Source organism: Varanus komodoensis, unplaced genomic scaffold (assembly GCF_004798865.1).
Source record: "Varanus komodoensis strain SLA01 unplaced genomic scaffold, ASM479886v1 scaffold53, whole genome shotgun sequence".
In the NCBI taxonomy this organism is placed as follows: domain Eukaryota; kingdom Metazoa; phylum Chordata; class Lepidosauria; order Squamata; family Varanidae; genus Varanus; species Varanus komodoensis.
Window position 1 is genome coordinate 4,463,077 of NW_025336126.1, and position 22,830 is coordinate 4,485,906.

The 22,830-nt window shown below is 46.0% G+C and overlaps 1 protein-coding gene across 4 annotated transcripts in view; it reads left to right on the top strand.

The window, feature by feature from the left end:
- Positions 1-1,319: 1,319 nt before the first annotated feature.
- Positions 1,320-22,830, top strand: part of FLT3LG (fms related receptor tyrosine kinase 3 ligand) — a 30,369-nt gene continuing 8,858 nt past the window's right edge. For 3 of the 4 annotated variants that reach the window (XM_044448146.1, XM_044448150.1, XM_044448149.1), the window contains exons 1-5: positions 1,564-1,723; positions 13,237-13,333; positions 18,493-18,609; positions 21,714-21,767; positions 22,646-22,789. In XM_044448146.1, coding sequence (XP_044304081.1) covers positions 13,298-13,333; positions 18,493-18,609; positions 21,714-21,767; positions 22,646-22,789 — 351 coding nt within the window. In that variant the 5' untranslated portion in view covers positions 1,564-1,723; positions 13,237-13,297. Of the gene's footprint in view, positions 1,361-1,563; positions 1,724-13,236; positions 13,334-18,492; positions 18,610-21,713; positions 21,768-22,645; positions 22,790-22,830 lie in introns of those variants that run through there. The other variant, XM_044448148.1, reaches the window with a different exon arrangement.

Sequence of the window (22,830 nt, forward strand, 5' to 3'; positions counted from 1 at the left end):
CTTCCTACGGACATCTGCTTGGGCGCTGGGTGGACCGAATGCTGGCCTAGACGGACCCTCGGTCTGGCCCAGCACCGCTTTTCCTATGTTCTGCGCTAATTGGCTGTGACTACAGCATGAGTGACTCAGGGCCAGGAAAACCCCAGCTAAAGCCCCATCAAAAACTGATACAAGAGCTTCTGGTCACGTGCCCCTCCGGAGGAGCAGAGCCCGTGCTGGGTTCAGGAACACTGCCAGGCTGGAGAGTCGCAGTTCATCCACAGCAAGTTGGCCACCTGTTCCCAGACCAGTGGAACCCCAGGTAACCCCAAATCTTCTTCGTCTGGATTGTGTTTCAGCTTGTTCGTTCGATAGACTGGAACCCCTCATGCGTCGGCCAGGCCTGGGCTGAGCACTAGCTGAGTTACACTGGCGCCAATGTTACTCTGTCCCGACTGTATGGCCCCACTTTTCTCCCAGACATTCTAGATGCCTTTCCTAACCCCAGACTCCACGGGGGGCTCTGTGGTGAGAGCAGAAAGCACGGGGGCCAACTCTGCAGCACTGCCTGCTGATGCCATTGAGTTAGACTGTCTTGAAGTGAGCTGATTTCTTGGGAAAGGACTAGAGCCAAATGCCAAAAGTATGTGTTTGGGGGTTGGGAGGGGGAAGGGAAATGAGGAGAGGTCTTTAGGCTGCTGTGGAACAGTGTCCTGTGTCCCGAGTCCCTTGTGCCTTGCTAGATTCTTCAGTGTGTGGAGGAAAATGGGGAAGAGGCTGAGGGGCTGACACTGCCAGAGAGAAAATTGCTACACATGCCAGATGGGAAGGAGTTTGGAAATCTGCAAGGCTAAAGGGAGGATCTTGAGGATGGGGGGAAGGGGAGCAGGGGCTTCTGGGTTCCCTTTCCAAGAAGGGCTGGATCGATGAGGTCGGAGCACAGGGGATGGAAAAGAGGGGGGAAACACCAGAGCTGAAAAGCATAATAGATTCAGTAAGGGAAAAGAAGAGTTTAAGGAACCCACCAGGCTCCTTGGTGGTGGAAGGAAGTGGTGAGGGCAGGAAGTAAGGATTTCCAGGTTTCCTGCACCTGGGCAGAGATGAGGACAACAAGGAACTAAGACTCGCGGACTGGAAAGCGGATGAGAGCAGGGGAAATGTAGAGCATGATGTCTGTCCCTCGACTCCCAGTCTCCCACGCTTTTTTTTCCTTTTAAGGCGCTAGCCCTCAAGCAACCTGGCTTCCCGGCCTGTCCTCAGCTCCAGCACCTGGCCGAGAGGTGGGGGTGAGAGACTCGCTTTCTCTGCACGTGCTCAGCGGGATTCGCACCTTTCCTGCTTCGTCACCCTCGACATAGCAAACCCCTCCCTTTCGGGACAGGTACTTGTGGGGAGGGGAGGGGATGCGACAGTGGAGGGGGGCGCAGAAACTGTGGGGGGGGAGTGGAGGGGCGTCCCTTCCCAGCACTCCGGGAGCCCCACGCGCGAGCACCCGCTGCCTTAGCCCCTCCTCTCCCCCGGCAAGCACTTTCACTTTCAAGCCTTCAGACAAAACAGCTGCCTGGAGCTCTCCTGGCTTCTTCTCGGGGCAGCGAGCATCTAGCATGGGGAGAGAAGGGTGAGGGGGCAGATCCCGCCGCCCTCACTCCTGCCTCTGCCTCTGCCTCTGCCCCGGCACCTCCTCCTCCTCCTCCTCCTCCTCTTGCTGCTCCTGCTCCAGAGAGCCAAGCCGCGGTCCGTGCAGGTGAGAGAGCGGAGCCCCCGAGCGGGTCCTGCGGCGCCGCGCGGGGCGAGAGCGGGGTCCGCCGCGGAGCCCGGCCGCCCTTCCGCGGCGCTCCTGCGCCAAACGGGGGCCGCGGGGCGGCTTGCGGGGGGACAAGACAGCTTAGCCCCTGCCCCCCGCCTGCAAAGCGGGAAGTCAGGGCGCAAAGGGAAGAGGCATTGGGCCCGAGGAGGAGAGGCGAGGCGAGGCGGGGCTGGGCTGGGCTGGGCTGGGCGAGACGCAGCCGTGGGGCGGCAGCCCTTCGTTTCGGCGTGCGCCTGGGTGCTGTCGGCTCCAGGAAGGGCACTTCCCTCCACCCCGCCTAGAGATGCCAGGGATGGGGCTTGGGAGCTTCAGATTTCGCTCTCCTGACCCAGAGTCCCTCCCCATGCACTGGACAGGACCCGCGGTCCACCCGGCCCACCTGGCTGGGGAAACGGCCCCAAAACGGCGCTGAGGCTTGCGCATGGCTGGCTCCCCAGGCGACGCTCTCCTCGCCGCTGGGAAGCTGCCCCCTGCGAAACGTCTCAGCATCTCTGCAGTTCCAGGTTCAGCCTCGACTTGCCTGGACAGCAGAAGCACACCAAGCACTCTGGTAAAAACGGAAGGCTTTCCCAACTCGGCTGCATGGACGAGTTTCTTTCTTGACTGGAGATGAAATTGGCACGTGAAGGATGCACTCTGAGAGAGAACTTTGCATCACCACGCCTCTGTTTTCTCCCAATACCCTGCTTATTCTCCTCTGACCATTTCCCCATGTGCTGCTCTTAACTTTGCGATTTATTTCCTCCACGATTTGGTGGTGGTGGTGGGGGGGGAGAGGAAATAAAGGGTTCATGTGCAAATATTTATTTTTTACTGTAATCTACCAGAATGATAGCCTGCTTTTCAACAGAATTGTATATTGTAATAGGAAGCTAATTCTCAGAGTGTGGATCCTTACTATAGCTCCAGCAATGGCATCCATGACCAAGAGGGAGGTGTCAGCCCATTTACAAGAACCAGGATTTGCAGAAAAAAGGGGGGAGCTCAGAAACTCTCTTTGAAGGTTGAATATGATCAGAGGGAGGACATGAAATGCTATCTAACCGAGTTGGGGCCAGAAAATGGGGAAGCTGGCATGGAGTGTCTTGAAGGAGGCATGGCCGACTGGAATCCCAAACAGGAACACTCCACATTGCAATATTTGGCTGCAGGTCCCACTAGTTGTAAAGACAAGCCTTTGAGTTGCAGACTTCTTGCCATGAACAGTCACGCTTGCTCTAGCTGGGCCATCCCATCCTGAGTTTTGCTGCTTGGTCACTCTACCCTGTGGTATGGCAGAACAGAAGAATGTTGGACAGAGCTGTTGCCTTAAATACTAAGGTGGGACCCGACATTTAAGTGGTGTGTGTGGATGAAGTATTAGCACTAACTCATGTTAATGATTGCTGGTACAGGCTGCACGAGTCCATGTGACTGAATGCAATCCAATCAGCATTTTCAGATGGATTAATCTGATGTGTAAGGCATGCATACTCAGCTATCGTGCAAGGAAGTAGTAGGAATTAAGATAAAGGAGGCAGTGTGAAGAAACTCATAAATTCATTAATGTTTTAGCGACAACTGAGGGACAGGAAATGTTCCTTGACAGACCAGGTGGGCTTTTTTATTGTCCGTTTGTCAAAGACCTTATTCCTGTGTGGTTTTTTATAATTACATTTCCATCCCTCATTGTTTTCCTCCAGGGAGCCCAAGTAAGCTTACATACTCTTCTTCTAATCTCTATTTAAGCCTCACAACCACCCTATGAGGTGTGCCAGTACCACCCAAGTCACATGGTGAATTTCATAGCCAAGTGGCCACTTAGTCCCAGACCAGCCCTCTAATACCTACACCGTTCTTGCCCTTGTTCATCTGTCAGAGGCTGCATGCTGGAACTAAACGCTTTGGCTGGAGCCGAACCTTTTGCGCTCTCTTTCTGCTAACACACGTGCTTTTTCTCCCCTCCCTGACACCTCGGGGGGGGGGGGGGCGGGCAGGCGGGACAGATCACGGCTGCAGAGGGCTGTTGCAATTGGGCTGAAGGCTATAGGTTGCCAACCCCAACTTTAGGTCGAATCTGGACGAGCCCATATGCTTCCCATGTTCTGGGAAGAAGTAAATAGCCCCAGCGTTATATCATTATGTATCGAAAAGAAAACAAAATTAATGTTAAATTTCTATACCACCACTTAGCCATAAAAGGCTCTGCTGCTTTCACCACATTAATCATTGCATATACTTTTGCTTTACCCCATTTTCCTAATCTTTTCTGCATTTTCCCACCCATGCCACCTGTTTAGATCAGGGAGATGAGAGTTGTCCACATTATTCCTATATCCATTATTCTATATATCCCTTTATTGAGGTATCTTTCACTGGCACCTAATCTATCAATCCTTTCTCTTTTCTTCATAAATCATCTATTTTAACATTCAAATAACCTTGGTTGTTTATCTGGTAAAACTGCCTCCCAGTGAAACTGCTCTTGAATATGTATACTTTGCATATCTAACGAATAATCATAGTTGCTAATGAATGTAACATTGCTAAACGCAACACACTCAGCTATGGAATACGTTTGCTGTGTAGGTGTTCCATGTAGTAAATACGATCTGACAGCCTTCCACAAACTTTGCGCCCACCCTCACGGGTGGTTTTTGGACTGCCACTCCTGTGAATCCCAGCCAGTAAGCCAAACATCGGCACGATGGCCAATGTCATCCAAAATATTTGCAGCACACCAGGTTGGGGAAGGTTGTCTACCAAGAGCAACGTGGGATGCTGCAAGAAAAGAGTCTTAAAGCACTGCTTTGCCTCCGCGTCTGCAAATGTGGAGCACCCCCTTTCAGTGGCCCGGCCGGCCGCACGTGCCCCCCATGCTGGAGCGCGCCACGTGATATCCCCGCACCAGGGACAAGCCAGCAGCCCGTGCTAACAGATCGCAGACAGTCCTCCTGTGGTTGTGTTTGTGGTTCCCCTCCCCTTTAAGACTTTGCAGTGTGCGAAGGCCTCGTTTTGGAAAGCTCTCTAAGGCTCCGTGTGAGCGTGGGGGATTTCCCCTCCCTTCACTTACTCACGGGGAGCCGCAGAACAGCTTCAAAATCTGCTTCCCAAGGCGTCAAAGATGCTCCCTCGCTTTGTGACACAGTACGCCTCTCCACTGCCTTTTTGGGTGCAGCCAGTGTGGCAGACTGGCGAGAGGTCGGACTGGGGACTGGGGAGATCCGGGTTCTAGTCCCCACGTGCCCATGAAGCCCACTGGGTGATGCTGGGCCAGTCAGTCACTCTCAGCCTAACCTACCTCACAGGGTTGTTGTCGTGGAGTTAAAAAGGAGTTATGTAAGCCAGCCTAGGATTCTCACAAGAAGAACTAAGGTGGGACAATAATGCAATCTAATACTAATAACAAAGGACATTGATAAATGAGTTTGCGTTTCAGCTGGAGGAATTAATTGTAGGTTAGGAAATAAGGGTTGCAGAAATCAGCCAGGAAGAGACAGGTGTGCAACCCTCAATCAAAGGTGGGGACATCTGCTCCTCCAGACACTGTTCAGCTACAGGCCTGTTGTTCCTAACCATTGGCTATGCTGGCTGAGGCTGATGGGATTTGTAATCCACACACCCTACCAGTTTCCAGTTTCCCCAGCATTGTTACCTCAGCCAGAATTGTGTTGTTATTTCATTTTGTTAGTGCTATGTAGCCATCCCATCTTTTTCCCGAAATGCATTATGCATGGTAAGAAAAAAGACTAAGGATGTGGTGGGAAAACTTAGGAAGGTTATGCGTGGGCATTGTGCCCTGCAGCTCCCAAGCATTCCATGAATGTGGCAGGGTGATGCTTTAGGAAGTACCCTTGTGTGAAAGCTGTCCAGCCACATCCCATTAACCAATGTCGGAAAGAAAACCCTGGCACAGCTGCTTGTTTGGTCTGGCCAAGCAAGACTCTTGGCACAATAAGGCTGGATTTCTTCAGAATCTGGCTTATCCTTTATGAGCAGTGTTCCCATAACACAGGCTGGTTGCTTCTGTTACAAGCAGAAACATTTCTAGTATGTTGTGCAAACCCGAACCCAGCTTGTCTCCTCCCTGCAAGCCAGAGAATTAACCCAATCGCACACCATGGGTTATTTCTTGGGCTTATTGGGGAAGAGAGAAGGCGGAAGGTTGCGCACCAGTGGTCTGTTCAGCTGTTCCCACACTGGGCATCGTGGTTGCAACTTGCCAGTCGCACGCATCTGGGCCAAAGCCCCCTGGCCCTGCTGCTCCCTTTCTCCACTGTTCACCTGCTTGCTTCTGGACCCTCTGCCTTTCAAGCAAGCAAGTAGTGGGACTGATGAGAAAACTGAGGAGGAGGAGCAGCAGTTTGGAATAACGATGCAAAGCCTGGAGCTGGTAGAAGGTACAACATATGAACTAGGTTGAAAATTTTTTTTTTTAGGTTGAAATTTAGGGTTAGGTCTCTTTCCTGGAAAGTAGCAGCTAATTTAGATCCCATCAGAATACATGTCGAATCTTGACCCAGATTGCATCACTCTGAATGAAACTAAGAAAATTCTCATCAGAGTCTGTTGCCAGTTCAACCCAGTTTGGAGAGAAGTTTGCCAGCTTCCCTTTGCGAAGGCACGCTTCAGCCTAAACATGCCCCAGTTACTCAATCTTTCCAAGTCCTTATTCATGTTCAAATCCTCTTTGGTTTGCTAGCATCCTCATTCTATCAGGTTGTTCCCTAATTAATGAGTCTGGAAGTACCACCCTTTAAATGTTCAGTTTTGGGGAAGAGAGAATCCAGAAGATGCTGCTGTTAGCCTGTTGCAATCCCATATTTTCTGTGTAGCCCTTCTTTCTCCTTGACTCCACCCAGACCTGATTTATGGGGATTTAAAGAAATATACTAGCTTGTTCATAGTGAACAGCCAATGTTCCATTAAGACTTCTGGGGACAGGCAGCATAGCTTACTGGTGGATTACATGGTTTGCACGCAGTCTTGGGTTCAGCCCCTGGCATCTGCAGGCCTTGGAGAATCATAATCAGTCAGACTGCACAACACTGAACTACCTGGACCAACAGTCTAAGCAGCAGCACTGTTTTCTGAAAAGATCAGTTACTGAAAAGATTAGACCCACAGGGCAAAAGAGAAATAATGAAATGAAATGAAATGAAATGCACAGACGGGAATATGGTAACTTGCATATGCTGTAAAGTGTACATGTGTGTGTACATCTATGTACATGTTTTACTCTAGGACTGCGTCTCCCAAGGATGCCTGTATCTGTAAAAAGGGACGTCTCGATGGGGACATGAGGGCATTTGATTTCAGGCAAAATAAACAAAAAGCAAAAACCTTCAGGCAAAAAGATTTGAAGGGTGGACAACAGGAGATGAAGTTCATGTGGTTTAAAAGGTAGTTAATCCAAGGGGATCGGATCCAACAGAATTGTCAGGGACTGGTGCCTTGATTTCAGCGTGTGTCTCTGTATGGCAGGGTGGTGGGCCAGGTGGCCTTCCAGTTTCCGATGAAGGATTTGGCCTTGGTGGGCTGCCTCGCCAACACAGCCTCCTGTGCTCAGGGCAGCTTGATCAAAGGCTTCCTCGCTGAACTGGGAGCCATTGCCTGAGTGCTTCCTGCCAATTTTTAAAGACGATAAGGCCCAGAATTACTCATGGGATGCAAACAGTCCAGGTTCATTATGTGAGTCCAAAGATCAATATCACAGATAAAGAATTGGCATCAGAGATGCACTGTTCACACTTTTATCCATAACAACCAGTCCAGTCATAGTAGTCTGATTTTTAAAAGTGCCCAGATAGACAAATTCTATGGTTCAGAAACAAATCGATTATGTTATATAATCTGATGAAATAAGTCCAAAGGATCATCTTTGATGGCTTCTGATTATAAACTATGTTCATTTACATGTATAATAGATAAACTAGAAAAGATTGCATTAAACAATATCTACCAGTTTAAAATGTTTTATATACAGTACAGACAAATACTATGGAATATCTAATGTGATATTCCTATTGTTCCTATACTATTTAATGAACCCAGTGTGACAGTTTTATCGTTCTAAAAAACCATATGAATCTGATACATGTCAAGAGGAATTATATAGGCAAAATCGTTACCCTTCTCCGTTGACCAAGCACATCGGAAAATCAGTATGCCAGCCATTTGGGTTGTCCCAGCTTTACCATTAAGACTAAAATTATGCCAAAATATCCCAACAGCTAATACTTATTGGATTAATTAATTAATTAATTAATTAAAACATTTTTATGCCGCCCCATTCGCCGAAGCCTCGGGGCGGCTTACAGCATAGATAAAACAATAAGTTAAAATATCCATATAAAATAATCTTAATTAAAACACACATTATAAAATAAGCCGCCCTGGCCAGATAAAATTCAATTGTATTTAGCATTTAAAATGTTGCTTAAATAAAAAGGTCTTAGCCTGGCGCCGAAAAACAAATAACGACGGCGCCAGGCGGACCTCTCTGGGGAGCGCATTCCATAACTTAGGCGCCACCACTGAGAAAGCCCTTTTCCGAGTAGCCACCCTCCTAATTTCTCTCCCGGAGGGCTCCCAGAGAAGGGCGTCTCCTGCCGATCTCAGGGGGCGACTGGGCAAATATGGATGTAAGCGCTCCTTCAGGTAACCAGGACCCAAGCCGTTTAGGGCTTTATAGGTCATTACCAACACCTTGAATTGGGCCCGGACTTCAATGGGGAGCCAGTGAAGCTGAAGAGACTCTTAAGTATATTGGAGCAAGAAAATTATTCTTGGGGATGGATACAAGTTGCCACTTTACCAGCTCCTAGGCCTTTTCTGTATGAAAAATTTACTGTGTGCTCAGTTGTTTACAAGTTCTTCACACCATGTTTTTCCTTCTGTATCTAACCAGCACATCCCCACACCTTTTTTTAGGAAGAAAAATCCAGTATTTATTTGTGACAGGGAAAGGAAGCGTAATTTCCACTTGTGCATATGCTAGATTCCATTGTACTGCAGTGCCACCAAGAGATTATGTGGCATAGAATAATGATTTTCTTTCTTTTTGCAAACTTTCATAGAGGGTGGGAAGATATGAAGAGAGCCAGTTTTGGGGGCTGCAGTACATGGGCTGTGTTTGTAATTCCCTCAGCATGTTTGATTATTTTGTTCAATTTAGTCTGTTCTGTTTATGTCAGTTTTTCTTTTGTTCTGTACTTTCTTCTTTGTAATTGTATATATTCGGGAAATAAAAATAAAAAAGAAGTTATGGGGCAGAAACACAGGACAGGGAATATTTCTTATTTAGCACTTGGATCAAAATTCTGAGACAAAACTGAAAGAAGATCTGTCCAATTAAGAGCTGATTAATAGCTCCCACTATCTCATACTGAAAGATAAAGCAACTTTAGTGCATTTGTGGCCACTTTAGTCCCCCCCACCCCCGTGGTACATTCCTTTCGACACTGTATTCTGTGGGACACCCAGGGAGAAAGGATAAGGGCCTGCTTCCAAATTTGGGGGGAAACCACTACTGTGTGCCAAGCAGGTAAAATGTAGCTTGTTCTGAGCTGATCATTTATTCAAAGCATTTATATCTTATTCCTCAGCCAAAAGGCTCCCAGGACATCTTACAAAGGTTAGTCATCTGTAGCTTTAAAACTGTCATCCCCCTGTTGAAAGTTGTTCAGCGTGATTTGTCAGTTCAGAATCTACCCAGATCAGAGTTGCTTGGCTACTTTAAACAAAAGCGTTCGTTTATGAATCACCAGACAGAATCAGAATTTATAGCTAGGTTATTAATTAAACATACTTTATTTTTCATGATTTTTAAAGACTTCTGAAGTTTTATAAGAGGCACTTTATGCTTTAGAGGGTTCATCACTGGAAGCAGTAGTTGAGTCAAACCCAAAGGTCGTTGCAGCAAAGGAACTGCTGTACTAGTTTCCCTTGGAAGAAGTGTGGAAGAAAGATTTAAAACCAAAAATCTCCAGTCAAACCAGTGCAACTGCAATCCAACAATCCTTTATGGAAACCATATCCAACAATATCCCTACGATTTTGTAGGGAGAGATCCTTTGCCAACCCCATTAGAAGGGACTACCTGTCCTTCCACATACAAGATCAACTTTTTATAATATACCCGGCATCCCAGGATTTCTGCTATGTTGAGAAATCTGCCCCCTTAAATGCCAGGCTAGTGCTCAAAGCAGATCGGAATTCATGACCCTTCTGGCAGGGTCAGACTTAATTCATCGAGCTCCTCTCTTTGAATATGATTTCCCATCTACAGTTACACTGCAGGGAACAGTCCTAGAAAAGTCAACAGGATGGTATACTAAGCAGCCAGTCATTCTTTTGTTTTCCTGCTTAACCGAGGAAACCTCTTTTCTTTTAGTTTGCTCCCAAAATAGCACACATAAGCAGCAACCTTTACAGCCTCAGTACTTAGCAGTTTTGACCCAGCTCAGTCTTGCTGCCTCCATAAGAGAAATCTCCTGATCCACCTGCTTCTGTCCAGCATCTGTCATCTCTCCTCCTGCCCTTCTCCACAGCCATGTCTCACCTCCTCCTGATCGCTGCCAGAATTCCTGCTTCACTCCAGCTCATACAACCTGCTGGTTAAATGACACTGCTTTTAATTTACAGAGGATTATTTGTCCGGAAAACTGTCTAGTTTCACTTCTGTTTATTAAATAACACTTTCTGAAAGGATTTTGTTTGCTTGTTTAAGTCAAGAAAAATGACCTGTTTTTTCTGTTTGGTGAATGAAATCACAATTTCCTCTTGTGTAGTTGCTCTATTCTTCTGTGGCATAGTACCACCTAGAGTTTATGCGAGGAATATATTTCCACCTAAAATGGCAACACTTCTCATGTACTGCTGAGATCTCTGTTCTATGGTGAAACCAAAAGTAGATGCAGCAGATTAACAATCCTGTATAGAAAGCTCTTAGTTTGTTGCAACAAAAACAGCGAAGAGTCTTGTGGCACCTCGAAGACCAGCAAATTTACTCTGGCATCAGCTTTCATGGGCATTGTCTACTTCTTTCCGGGCATAAAATGTGGACCTCCAATTGACAAATTCATATACACACATAGGCTGTGGCAGGAGTGGGTGGGAAAAGGGAGCAGTCTTATCAGAGTAAATCAAAATGCAGAAAAGACCAGGTCCTGGTACTACACTACATGTGTAGTGTAGTATGTGAGGGGAAGTCACACGGAGATGGGTAGAGACCTGTTCTCCCCTGCAGAGGAAGGCAGCGCTCCAACGGAGCAAAGTTGAGGGAGCCAAGGTTCCATTTGGATGCCAGGAAGCACTTCCTGACTGTCAGGACCCCGAGGGTGTGGAGTGGGCTTCCACGAGAGGTCGCTGAGGCCCCATCGGTGCAGGTGTTCAAGGATAGGCTGGACATGCACATGGTGGGCATGTCATGAACAGAGCCGGCTGGAGCCGGGGGTCAGACTAGATGGCCTGGGAGACCCCTTCTGACTCGTTCTGTTTCTGTTTCTATGTTTACATTTAATGTTGCATCACCCTATGCTACACACTGCATATCATAAATACAGATTAAATACAGATTGATTTATATCCTGCCTTTTTCCTACAAAGGGCTCAAGGCAGCTTACATCTCCTCCTCCATCTTCTCCCCACAACAACAACCCTGTGAGGTGGGTTGGGCTGAGAGTCTGTGACTGGCCCAAAGTCACCCAGTTGGCTCCATGGCCGAGCAGAGACTAGAACCCAGATCGTCTGAGTCCCAGTCCCATGCTCTTAACCACTACACCACACTGGCTCTCATTCATTTATCTTATTTATATCCCATCATTGTTCCTTTAAGACGCTTACATGAGTAGCTTACATAATTCTCCTCTTCACCATTTTATCTTCACAATAGCTCTGGGAGGCATGTCAGCCTGAAATTCAGGGACTGGCCCAAAGTCACCTGGGGAATTTAGGGCTGAGCAGGGACTAGAACCCAGGTCCCCCAAGTCCCAGGCCAGCGCCCAGTCACTGCTCCTCACACGTGCCCTTCGGTGGCTCAGCGTTGCACAGTCTCATCCAACAAGGATTTGCAAATGGCAGCTACTGAGGCAAACACCCCTGTCTGTACTTTTTCCTCTGGCAACCTGTTCACACATGCCATCCAGTGTGTGTGTGCAGATAAATGTGCCAGATTTTGGGGATTAATCTTTCATGCATCCGATGAAGCAGACAGTGCCCATGAAAGCTTAAGCCAGAATAAAGGTAAACTCCTATGCATGTTCAGGCAGAAAAATTCCTCCATTTCTCAGCATCCCCTAGTTAGCAGAGCTGGCTGCCAAATGCTGTGGCTGTAGGACTTTTTTCTGCTAAATGTGCCCAGGGGACTCTGCCAGGTAGCACACTGCTCCTAATGAACCTGTCTGAATAATTCTTAGTCTGCATAAGTGAAATGGAGCCCTTTATGTGTCTGTTGCATCAATCTAATCCATCATGGGTGCATATTAATTCCTCTCCACAAGTTACTCCCAAGTCAGATGACTTGTGCCTTTAATCTCTGGAAACCTCTTTAAGATGCCAAGCTTTTTGGATGCTCTCTGTTCAACATTTAAGAGATCCCTTCCAGTTTCAGGGTCATAGGTATGAGTATGTACACACAACTAGCTAACCTCAACTGAAGATGGGAATCTGGAAACTAAAGAACTACCATGTTTCCCCGCAAATAAGACTGGGTCTTATATTAATTTTTGCTCCAAAAGATGCACTAGGGCTTATTTTCAAGTAATGGCTCATGTACAACCAATTATATTTGTTCATTTAGTCATGTACAAAAATCTACGTTTATTCAAATACAATCATACCATCTTCTTCTGGAACATCGTCATAACTCTCCAAACCCCAAATTGTGTTGTAACGGACGTACTAAATGTGTCCCTCTGGCTGACGATCTTAACTGGGGCTAATTCTGGGGGAAGGGCTTATATTAGAAGCATCCTGAAAAATCATGCTAGGGCTTATTTTCTGGTTAGGTCTTATTTTTGAGGAAACAGGGTAGATTGTCAAGAAATAGGGTAACTTGAGAATGGAGATGACTGTTAAATAACTTGCTTCTAATGCAGTTAATCCGAAGGCACATGTGGCATATGCTATCCTTTTGCCTTTTTTTTCTGGAAAAGAAGAAAAAGTGATAGGAAAACATGGGAGGGTTATCAATGGGAGGTGGTTACACCTGGGCCCTCTGTACTTTTCTGTGAATGTGGCAGGGTCATGGCAGGATGAAGGCAACCTCTGGGACTACCCTGGACCAAGGTACCCTCTGGAAACACTGCATGCAGCTACATATCTTCCCACAATCCATTACAGAAAAGCGGCCACTTACGAGGGCCGTATTTCTTCCCTCCCCAGCAAGACCCCTGCCATGGGCAGGACCCTTCAGTAAGAACCCCATCAGCACCTTGTTCCTCTTACTGTGCTTTTTTTTACCCCCTCAGCCTCCCCCCTTTCTAGAGGGGTGATCTTCAGCATGCTGACCACCCACCAAACCATGTGGAAATGACTTGGCATCATGGCATCCCAGATTCTTCTGTGGTAAGTCAAAACAGAATTGGCCGAATCGGGGCTGAATTGGCCCTTACCTGCTTTGGTTCCTGTCCGGGATTGGCCACTTTAGGGATTCAGTTTAGACGTCTCCTTGCAATATTGCCACCATGGCCCCAGCACCAGGAAGGATTAGCATATTGCAGACAAGGGTTGTACTGAAACTGGGTACTTTGGATCTCCCCCTCTAGCAGTCCTGAGAAGACCAGATGACCTTTTGTGAAAAGTCTGGTTCTTCTGACTGTAGGCATGGTGGGAAGCTTCAAAAGACAAGGCACCAGGACGGGGAGAAGTCTGGTTTGCTGGCCTACTTTGCATTCTTTTTTTTTAATTAGCATCCATAACTCCATAATCCCCTGACACCCTCGTGAGTAGCATCTCCAGGAACAGGGACTGAGCATCTGGGGACCCCGGAGCTGCAGAGGACCCCATGCCATCCTCTTCTCTTCGTATTGGCACAATTGCATGGGAGGTCAAAACCCACACTAGCAGCAGGAAGCTTTGGTGTGATCTGCAGACATAGATTGCATAAGTAGGTGCAGAGTGGAAGAGCTGCCTGGAAACAGCAGCCTTTGCACAGTAAGATACTTCCTGTTGCCTGCAGAGTTTTGTGGTTAGGCAGCAGTGAAAGAGGAAAGCTCTTTCTGCTAGAGGTGTCACTGAAGCTTACCTGGAACAAACTTAAATGTGAGTTTTGGGCTCATAAAATGCACCTCAAAGAAAAGGCAAGGATCAAAAGCCCCCTGAATGCCTCTCTGGTTTAGATTTTAATCATTACCTTTTAGGTGAAAGCAAAGCATTTTTTGCCGAAGTTGTAAAAAGGTGCAGAAAAGCTAGAAAGAATGATTCAGCAACTGAAAGATTGAGAGAACTGGGCATGTTCAGCCTCAAGAAGAGAAGACTGAGGGGTGATATGATAGCACTCTACAAGTACCTGAAAGGCTGTCACAAAGAGGAAGGACAAGATCTCTTCTCGTCCATTCCAGAGTGCAGGACACAGAATAACAGACTTAAGTTAAAGAAACCAGATTTAGACTAGACACTAGGAAGAATTTCTTTACTGTCAGAGCAGTACAACAATGGAAACTATAACCTGGGCAAGTTGTGGGAACCCCTCTCTAGAGACATCCAAAAAGCATCTGGACAGTCATCTGAATAGGATGGTGTAACTCAGTGTCCTGCAATAACGGGATGACTTTCTGGTCCCTTCCAACTCTATTATTCTGTGATTCTTTGATTTTCTAACTGGAGATGCCAGCAAAGGTCATTCAGATCAAGCTCAAATATGAGATTTGGAGACACATAATACTCACCCCAAAGGAGATGTGAACATTGCAAGAACCCCAGATTCTATTAAAATCTGAGCAGAAGAATCGGCGTTATACATGAGCCCTGCTAATCATCCAGCTCTCCTCTCCATCCTTTTAATCACTGGCTGGAGAGGGTTCTAATCATGGGAACTAGACCAGTAAGGGTACCCTATTTTAGGTGTGAGGGCTCTTAGAGGAAGAAGTAAAATCACTTTTCTCAAAGAAGGCATGCAGCTTATTGAATACAGTGATGAACTATAAATGTAGGCTATGAATAAGCAAGCCAAAGATAGACCTGACACTCACTTTTTTGTGGCCTCTTGGTTCCTTGAGTAGGTTAGGGAATGCTCTTTGGGCCTCCAAAGGTGCCTGAGTGAAAACAAGAGACACCTCCCGGCTCTCCACTCAGGTTTTATGACTTCCCTCTTTTATTAGCAGAGCCTGGCAAGGTGTGTGTAGCTTCCCTTCCCATGTTCCTGGGAATGAAGCTATTTCAGTAAGGTAAACAGTTGAATTCTCACTGCAGAGAAAGGCCTCAACTATGGAATGAGGGGTAAGGCGATCTCAAGGATCTCTGGTGCTTTTCTTAATAAGTTGATGGCAGTGGGGTCTTGGCAAGCCTTCAGGAAACTATTATGGCTTTTGGACACATGGAAAGTTCACTGCACTTCCTGTCGCATTGCAACAACCTCCTCACCGGTCCTCTGATAGAGCCTGAACAATGCAGGAAGATGGAAGGAGGATATCTGAATTTTTGTTGCTCTCCAATGGCCTGCTGAGCGCATCAAGAAGGAAAGGTCCTGTGTAGTTTTCCGAAGAAAGGACAAACTCCTGAAATGTGCCTGCTTTTGAAAATAAGCCAGACTGCTTCTGATTTTTGTATTAAAATGTTTGGAGGATGTGGGGAATCACTGGTTTTATTTCCAAAGCTACTCAGATGGCAGACAGGCATGTATTACAGATTATAATATATATATTCTGAATGTATTCTGAAAAGCCGTCCCTCTCCCCTCCCCACAAACCGCATGGCTGAGGAAGAAATATGGCTTGGGGGAACCGAGATCCTCTTTTCCAAGTGCCCACAACATCCTCAGGCCCGAACTCTGAATGCCACTCTCCTGTTCCCCAGGCAGCACAGTCCAGGTGTGCCCCAAGACACTTCTCTAAGCTTTTGATGCTGACTTATCAGGTGAGGCTCTTCACCTGCCCGTTCCAGCACTGCCTTCCTCAACCTCCGGATCTTTCACACTACAACGCCCATCAGGGACAGCCCTATCCTTAGGTATAGTGAAGCAGTTGCCTCAGAGGGCAGAAATGGCGTAGTGGCAGCAAAGTTTTGGAAAAGAGAACCGTGCACACTGTAACCTGTCCAGTGTCTTCTAAGACCACCTGCTGCCTTCAGGTGCAGCACCTGCTGCCGTTCCACCGTTGGTGTTGAAGCAAGCTGCCATTGGCAGTCCAGTGCTGGCACCATCTCACTCTTCGTCTCAGACAGCAGCTTTTGCACCAGCCCTGATTCCCAGCTCCTGATGGGAATTTTAGCCTGACACTCCTGGCAGGTGCCTCATCGGAGAAGACTGGCTTGTTCTGCAATCGGAATGTTTTAAGCCACTGGGCACTGCCCCTCCGTAACTATTGACAGAATCTTGGTTTTCAATTTGCAATGAATGAATGCTCGGATTCGCAGGGAAGATCGAATCATCTTGAACTTCTGAGACTTTATTGAAATAGTGTCCCATTTCCTGCAGTCACTAACAACAGTGCACTACCGGGGAAAAGCAAAAAGCATCTACAAGGTCTAAGCCCATGTGCAGGGACTTTTATAACCTATCACGTACACAGATACAGAGTATTTGGTTTCAAGATAATGACAGTACAATGCCTTCTTGATGTCTTTATGCATAAAACACAATACGCTGAATCCAACAGAAATACAAATAATAATAGGATGGAAAATACTACTGATTGAGCTTAATTGACATGTCAGTTCAGTAAATTCCTTGCAGCTTGGATCAGCCTCTATGTCTGTTTAAATGTGCAAATATGTCTGAGGAACCATTCAGGAAAACTGGTTTGGCAAGCTGGGCCTAGTGGAATAGGCTGACTACTCAATATCTGCTTTCAGAGCTCCTGATTGGCTGCCTGCTCCCTTGCCTCTGTTTAACTAGGTACTTGAATGGATTAAGTGGTTTCCTTCAAAAAAATGCATACCGTTGTGTCAGCTGCCTGCAGCTGATGAGAACATAGGTATTTCCCCACTTACAGTATTAGCCTACAGCAGCTTCTCAGGTGAACTACAAATTCCAGCTTCTTAAAGTAATAGCAATGCTAAACAGTAGAACGTGAAGCGGAACTAAAGAACCTCTTGATGCGGGTGAAGGAGGAGAGTGCAAAAGTTGGCTTGAAACTCAACATTAAGAAAACTAAGATCATGGCATCCGGTCCTCTCACTTCCTGGCAAATAGATGGGGAAGAAATGGAGGTAGTGACAGATTTTATTTTCCTGGGCTCCAAGATCACCGCAGATGGGGACTGCAGCCAAGAAATTAAAAGACGCTTGCTTCTTGGGAGGAAAGCTATGGCAAATCTAGACAGCGTACTAAAAAGCAGAGACATCACCCTGCCAACAAAAGTGCGTATTGTCAAGGCTATGGTTTTCCCAGATGTATGGCTGTGAAAGTTGGACCATAAGGAAGGCTGAGCGCCAAAGAACTGAGGCCTTTGAATTGTGGTGCTGGAGGAGACTCCTGCGAGTCCCTTGGACTGCAAGGCAATCAAACCGGTCAGTCCTAGAGGAGATCAACCCTGACTGCTCTTTAGAAGGCCAGATACTGAAGATGAAACTCAAATACTTTGGCCACCTAATGAGAAGGAAGGAAGTAAAAACACACTTTTTACTTCATGCTAACCATGATGCAGGTGGCGCAGTGGGTTAAACCGCTGAGCCGCGGGGCTGGTTGATCAAAAGGTCGACAGTTCGAAACTGCAGATGGGGTGAGCTCCCCTACTCTGATCCAGGTCCTGCCAACCTTGCAGTTTGAAAGCATGCAAGTGCAAATAGAGAAAAAGGTACCACTTCGGCGGGAAGGTAACAGCAGTCATGCTGGCCACATGACCACGGAGACTGTCTGCAGACAAACGCTGGCTCCGTCAGCTAGAAAACGGATATGAGCACCGCCCCCTAGAGCCAGGCATGACTGGACTTAACATTAAGGGGAAACCTTTACCTTTACCTTTACCTAACCATTGTTAGGACAAAATGAGCAAAAGCTCTGCCATAATATGGCTGCTAAAAGCCTGACACTGAAAGAAAAAGCTTTGGTCTTAAGATGGGATTCCTGATCTTATCAGGAAGGCGTGTTGCAAACTTGCTCCCCACCCAGTTGGCCTGTCCTGAAAATTTTTCCTTTTGTGTTGTCTTCATCCATTCAACCTTGGTGTTTTACTATCAAACTATCGACATGATCGCACTCGCTTCCAAACTGTATACGTAACTAATAGTTTATAGAAGCATCTTGTACAGAGTCCACCTTGGTAGTCCCTTCGGGGGGGGGGGGGGGCTGCCTACATGCCACATATATTTCCTGTAGTTCTGAATAAATTGCAAATGTCTTTTTGACTGTACACCCCCAGCAGACCTTCTCTGGTTTTTCTTTCTTTCTGAACGCCTTCTTGTCGCCATCCCTTTGCAGAAGTCAGTGACATGCAGACTTTGGAGTTTAGGTTTATACCAAGCTAAGCGCACAATCCTATGCATGTGCACTTGGGGAAAGCCCTACAATTTGCAGCATGCCTCAGGCATGGGATCTGTCCTTTAGCAACTCTCCTTTGCCCTCCCAGGTCCTCCTGCTGCTGCTGGTGGTGGTGTTTTCTGCTGCATCCGAGCCAAAGAAGGTTTGCATCTTTCAAGATCCTCCTTTACAGACCACGAGCTTTTCAGATGACTTCGAAGAACTGGTGAGTGTATTTCACAGCCATGAGCAAACCAGTATGCTGAGATTGGGGAAAGAGTACACTAGGATCTGCTACTGGGTGATTTGCAGTACACTGGCAAGTTTTTTTGTACAAGTTTTCTTGCCCCATCTGTGGAATGTGCTCCCCAGGGAGGTCTGCCTGGCACCATCGTTATTTGTTTTTCGGCACCAGGCTAAGACCTTTTTATTCAAACAATATTTTAACAACATATAATATTTATAGGTTTTAATTGTGCAGCCAGGTGTTTCTGGGTTTTACCTGTATTTGTATTATATTTATTTATTTGTGTGAGCCGTCCCAAGGCTATATAGCAAGGGGACGGCATACAAAAACTTTAAATAAATAAATGAATAAATAAGTTGTTCTTGTTTACAGTAACAAATAAAAAGCATTCTATCCTGCCCTGGCTTGCCTGTCATGATTTGCTTCTTAGCCAGCCTCCTATTTCTCACATGTAAAAGAACTGATTAACTGGTTACCCTTTGGTTAGATCTTTGTACACTTCTGCTGGCTAATTTTAGAGTTTTCCATTACAATCTCTGTCCTTTAGTAAGTCCGATAGTTATTTACTGCAGTTATGATAACTTGTCTTTTGGAATACAAATCTTGCCAGCTCAGTTTGTCGATAAACAAAGAAACATAGAAACAGAGCGAGTTATTTATTTTATATTATTAATTTTAATTTTATATTGTTATTTTTGTATTGTATTGTATTGTGTTGTAAGCCGCCCGGAGGCTTCGGCAAGGGGCGGCATAGAAATGTTCTAATAATAATAATAATAATAATAATAATAATAATAATAATAATAATAATAAGCGGTCTCCTGGGCCATCTAGTCTGACTCCCCAGCTCCAGCTGGCTCTGCTCACGACAAACAAAGATACATGATTAAACAGTGTTAAAACGTCTTTGGAAGGGCAATCTAGTGGAAGTAGGCATTTGAGCTGAACTTCTTCACCTGCCTGCCTCTCTCCCTTCCATGCATTCGTACTTGTTCAGGCAAGTCGTTCGGGCAGATGGCGCACTCTTTTGCATCTGGCTTCATTTAAACTCTCGCCTTGCACCTGGCTCAGAGTAGTGGCTCTCAGGGCTACAGTGAAAAACAAAATCAATCAGTTCCCAAAAACCATATCTGTGAGAAGCAGGTTCCTAAAGCCAAACTAGATGGTAGGCAGGTTTGCATGGCACCGCAAACAGTAAGTTACGCAACGTGGCTTGTTTGAGCAGAAGCCCTGGTGCACCTGGCAGGGTGATCATGGGTGTTCTGCCAATCCTTCTCCATCCACTTCTCCTGCTGGTATCCCAGAATGCCACATGGCAGGACCGGTCTTATTTCCCACCCAGCCACCCTCACCCTGTTCTGACTGTTAGCCCTTTTTTTCCTTCCTAGAGTCCCAGGGCATTGCCAGTAGCCTCTTGTTACCCCTTTGGGTGGGCGAGGTGCAGCGGAAGAGTGCACATCTGAATTGTAACCCTTTCCCCGGATTTTGCAGGTCTGTAAGTGTGCACTAGTGGATGCCCCAAATGTGGAGACTTCCCTGGTCAATGTCCCTGGTAAAGGTTTGCTATCAAAGTACAGTAGTTAACCGCCTGGACACTGACAAAGCAAGTCTGCATATAGGTTGATTTACACAAGCACACACTTGACAGTGTTCAGTTGGCAAGATTTTTGTCAATCAAAAAGCAAAGCAAAGAAAGAGCCTTTATTCCAAAAGGGGATAGTGAACATAGCTGCCCCATATCAATACAACATTCTCATTTTTAAATATTTCTCTGACCGTTCTTAGTGCTCTCCATCATCTCCATGCCTCCCTGGGTCTTGAGATACTCCGAAAAGGGGTGATCAGCAGACAATCCCATTTTCACAAGCACTTGCTTTTGACAGCTGTCAGAATTTGAGCATTTGGGGGAAAGGGAAATATGCAGCCATGAAATCTGCATATATTTTCCCAGCAAAAACAAACAAACAAAAATGCCCAGACTGGATAGCAGAACTGTTAGAATGGTCATCTTCATAAAATGCCATATTTATGAAGGAATACCTTGACCAGATTGCCTGGCATATGGGTACCACTCTGGAGTGCTTTGATGACCACAATTGTGCATCTCACCAGCAACTGCTTGTGTCATTCTTTTCACCGAGCCAAATGCACACACAAACTTACACACTCAGCCTTTCTCTCATACCTTTTTTTCCCTTTATCATTTTCCAGCTTATTCTTTATCCTTCTTACTCAGTTGAAAAGAAAGCAGGATGTTTAAGGACTGTAACAACAGCAGCATCATTTGATCGGAAGCCTCACTTCTTAATAGTTTTGTACCATCCAAAGAGATGAACTTTATTTTATTCCAGAACTTTTATTCTTGTTATACTTCTTCTGTTCTATTATTTCTGATTGTAATTATTGATAAGAATGAGTAACTTTAATATACTACAGACAGGGGGAAGGAAATCCTGACCATTTTCTTGGCAACAGTCTAATAACATGGCATGTTTCTGTGGCCAGGTTCCTTTGTTATTTTACAAGGCTTTTAAAGTGTGAATTTTTGTTTCCACTGGCCAGGAAAAGGACTTTGTCAAAATTTAGTTTCATTTCCCACACAAGCTGGCATGTTTCTGCATACCTATCAGAGATCATGATTTAAAACAAACTCTGATTACTTAAACCAGCTCAAGAACAAGTGGATTGAGATTAACCTGTGGGGCAAAGAACCCTAGAATAGCCCCTGGTTTGTCAGGGTGGCTTATAAACCAAAATTAAGCAACCTTGACAAAACCATTCTAGGTTCGAACACAGTGGGAAGCCATCACAGCTTAGTGTGTCAAGCAAATACAGTCAGAGAGTTTGGGTTTGAGCTTTGCTCATAATAAACCAGGATTCTGCAGTCTCTTCTCAGACAAGCCAGAATAATTTGAGCTCTAGCTTATTGTGTACACAATAATCAAAATTAATGAGACTTCAGTTATTCTAGTCTAAGTATGACTCGACTGGGCCCAATTCATTCTAAGAATGCATTCCATGCTCTTTAATCTGTCCTTTCCCATGTTCAGCCCAGCACTATCTGTACCTTTGTGTCTTTTCAGAAGAAGTACCTGCTGTTTGATTACCCCGTATTTGTGCCTTCCAACCTGAAACCGGTAAAGTCTTTAAAACAACCTATTTATTAATTTGATAATTGGACATATATTACCCTTCAGTGTAAAACATAACAACAAGTAGTGTTCTATTATCTGAAAATATTATTAATAGGAATTATTTTGATCGAAGAGGGAATTTTCATAACATAAATACATTACTAAAAGCAGAGGTTCCGGCAATGGTGGAATGGTTTGAAAGACAAGTGCATTTGTGTGAGGCTTCTGTACTTCCTGAACAACATGTCATTTTGAGATACCTAGACAGATATCTATATATGCTATCTATAGCTTGTGCTTTACTGTTGCTTTTATGCTTTAGGTTTAGTGGGAGCCTGCCAGTTTGATGGCATTTTGATTGCCTGCTGTGCTTTTGCTGTTGCTTGTTCATGTCCTTTAGCTGTGCTGGTTATTTTGGGGACAGGAGACGGGACGGGAGTTTGAGAAACAGAGAACCTGCAGCTGGGGTGCTAGGAAAGAGTCCGGATCAAAACCCAGAGTTCTGCTGCCAGTTGATACAGGAAAACCTTCCACAGCCTGTGTTCTGCTACAGCTCCCATCATCCCCATCCAGCAGGCCTGTTGGCTAGGAATGATGAGAACTGCAGTCCAACACATCTAGAGAAGAGAAGCGAGAAGAATCTATAAGGACCGATGGTCTGATCCAGCCACTGGGGTTCAGGCAACATTATAATCCACACCAGGGAGCTGCGGGTGGGTCAGGTGTGAAGGGTTGTTGAACCATGGGCTGTTCTGTTGTTTGCCCCCAGCAGCACAGGGCAGCTAATGGTTCTGTGTGTTTTATCACAAGAGCACAGCCTGTGTTCTCCCAACATACCTATTCCTGCCTAATGCTTCCCACTCACCTCCCATCCTCCCCAGGATGAATTCTGCCTGGGGTTATGGAAAGTTCATCTTATCGACAGAAACCTGCACAGCATGATCCAAGTGTCTGGGAGCAGCCTGAAGAAATATATACAGAAGATAAGGCATCATACAACTTTTATCAACGAATGCAAAATTAATGTAAGTCATACAGGTGTTTCCCTCTGCCAAGAAGGAACTTT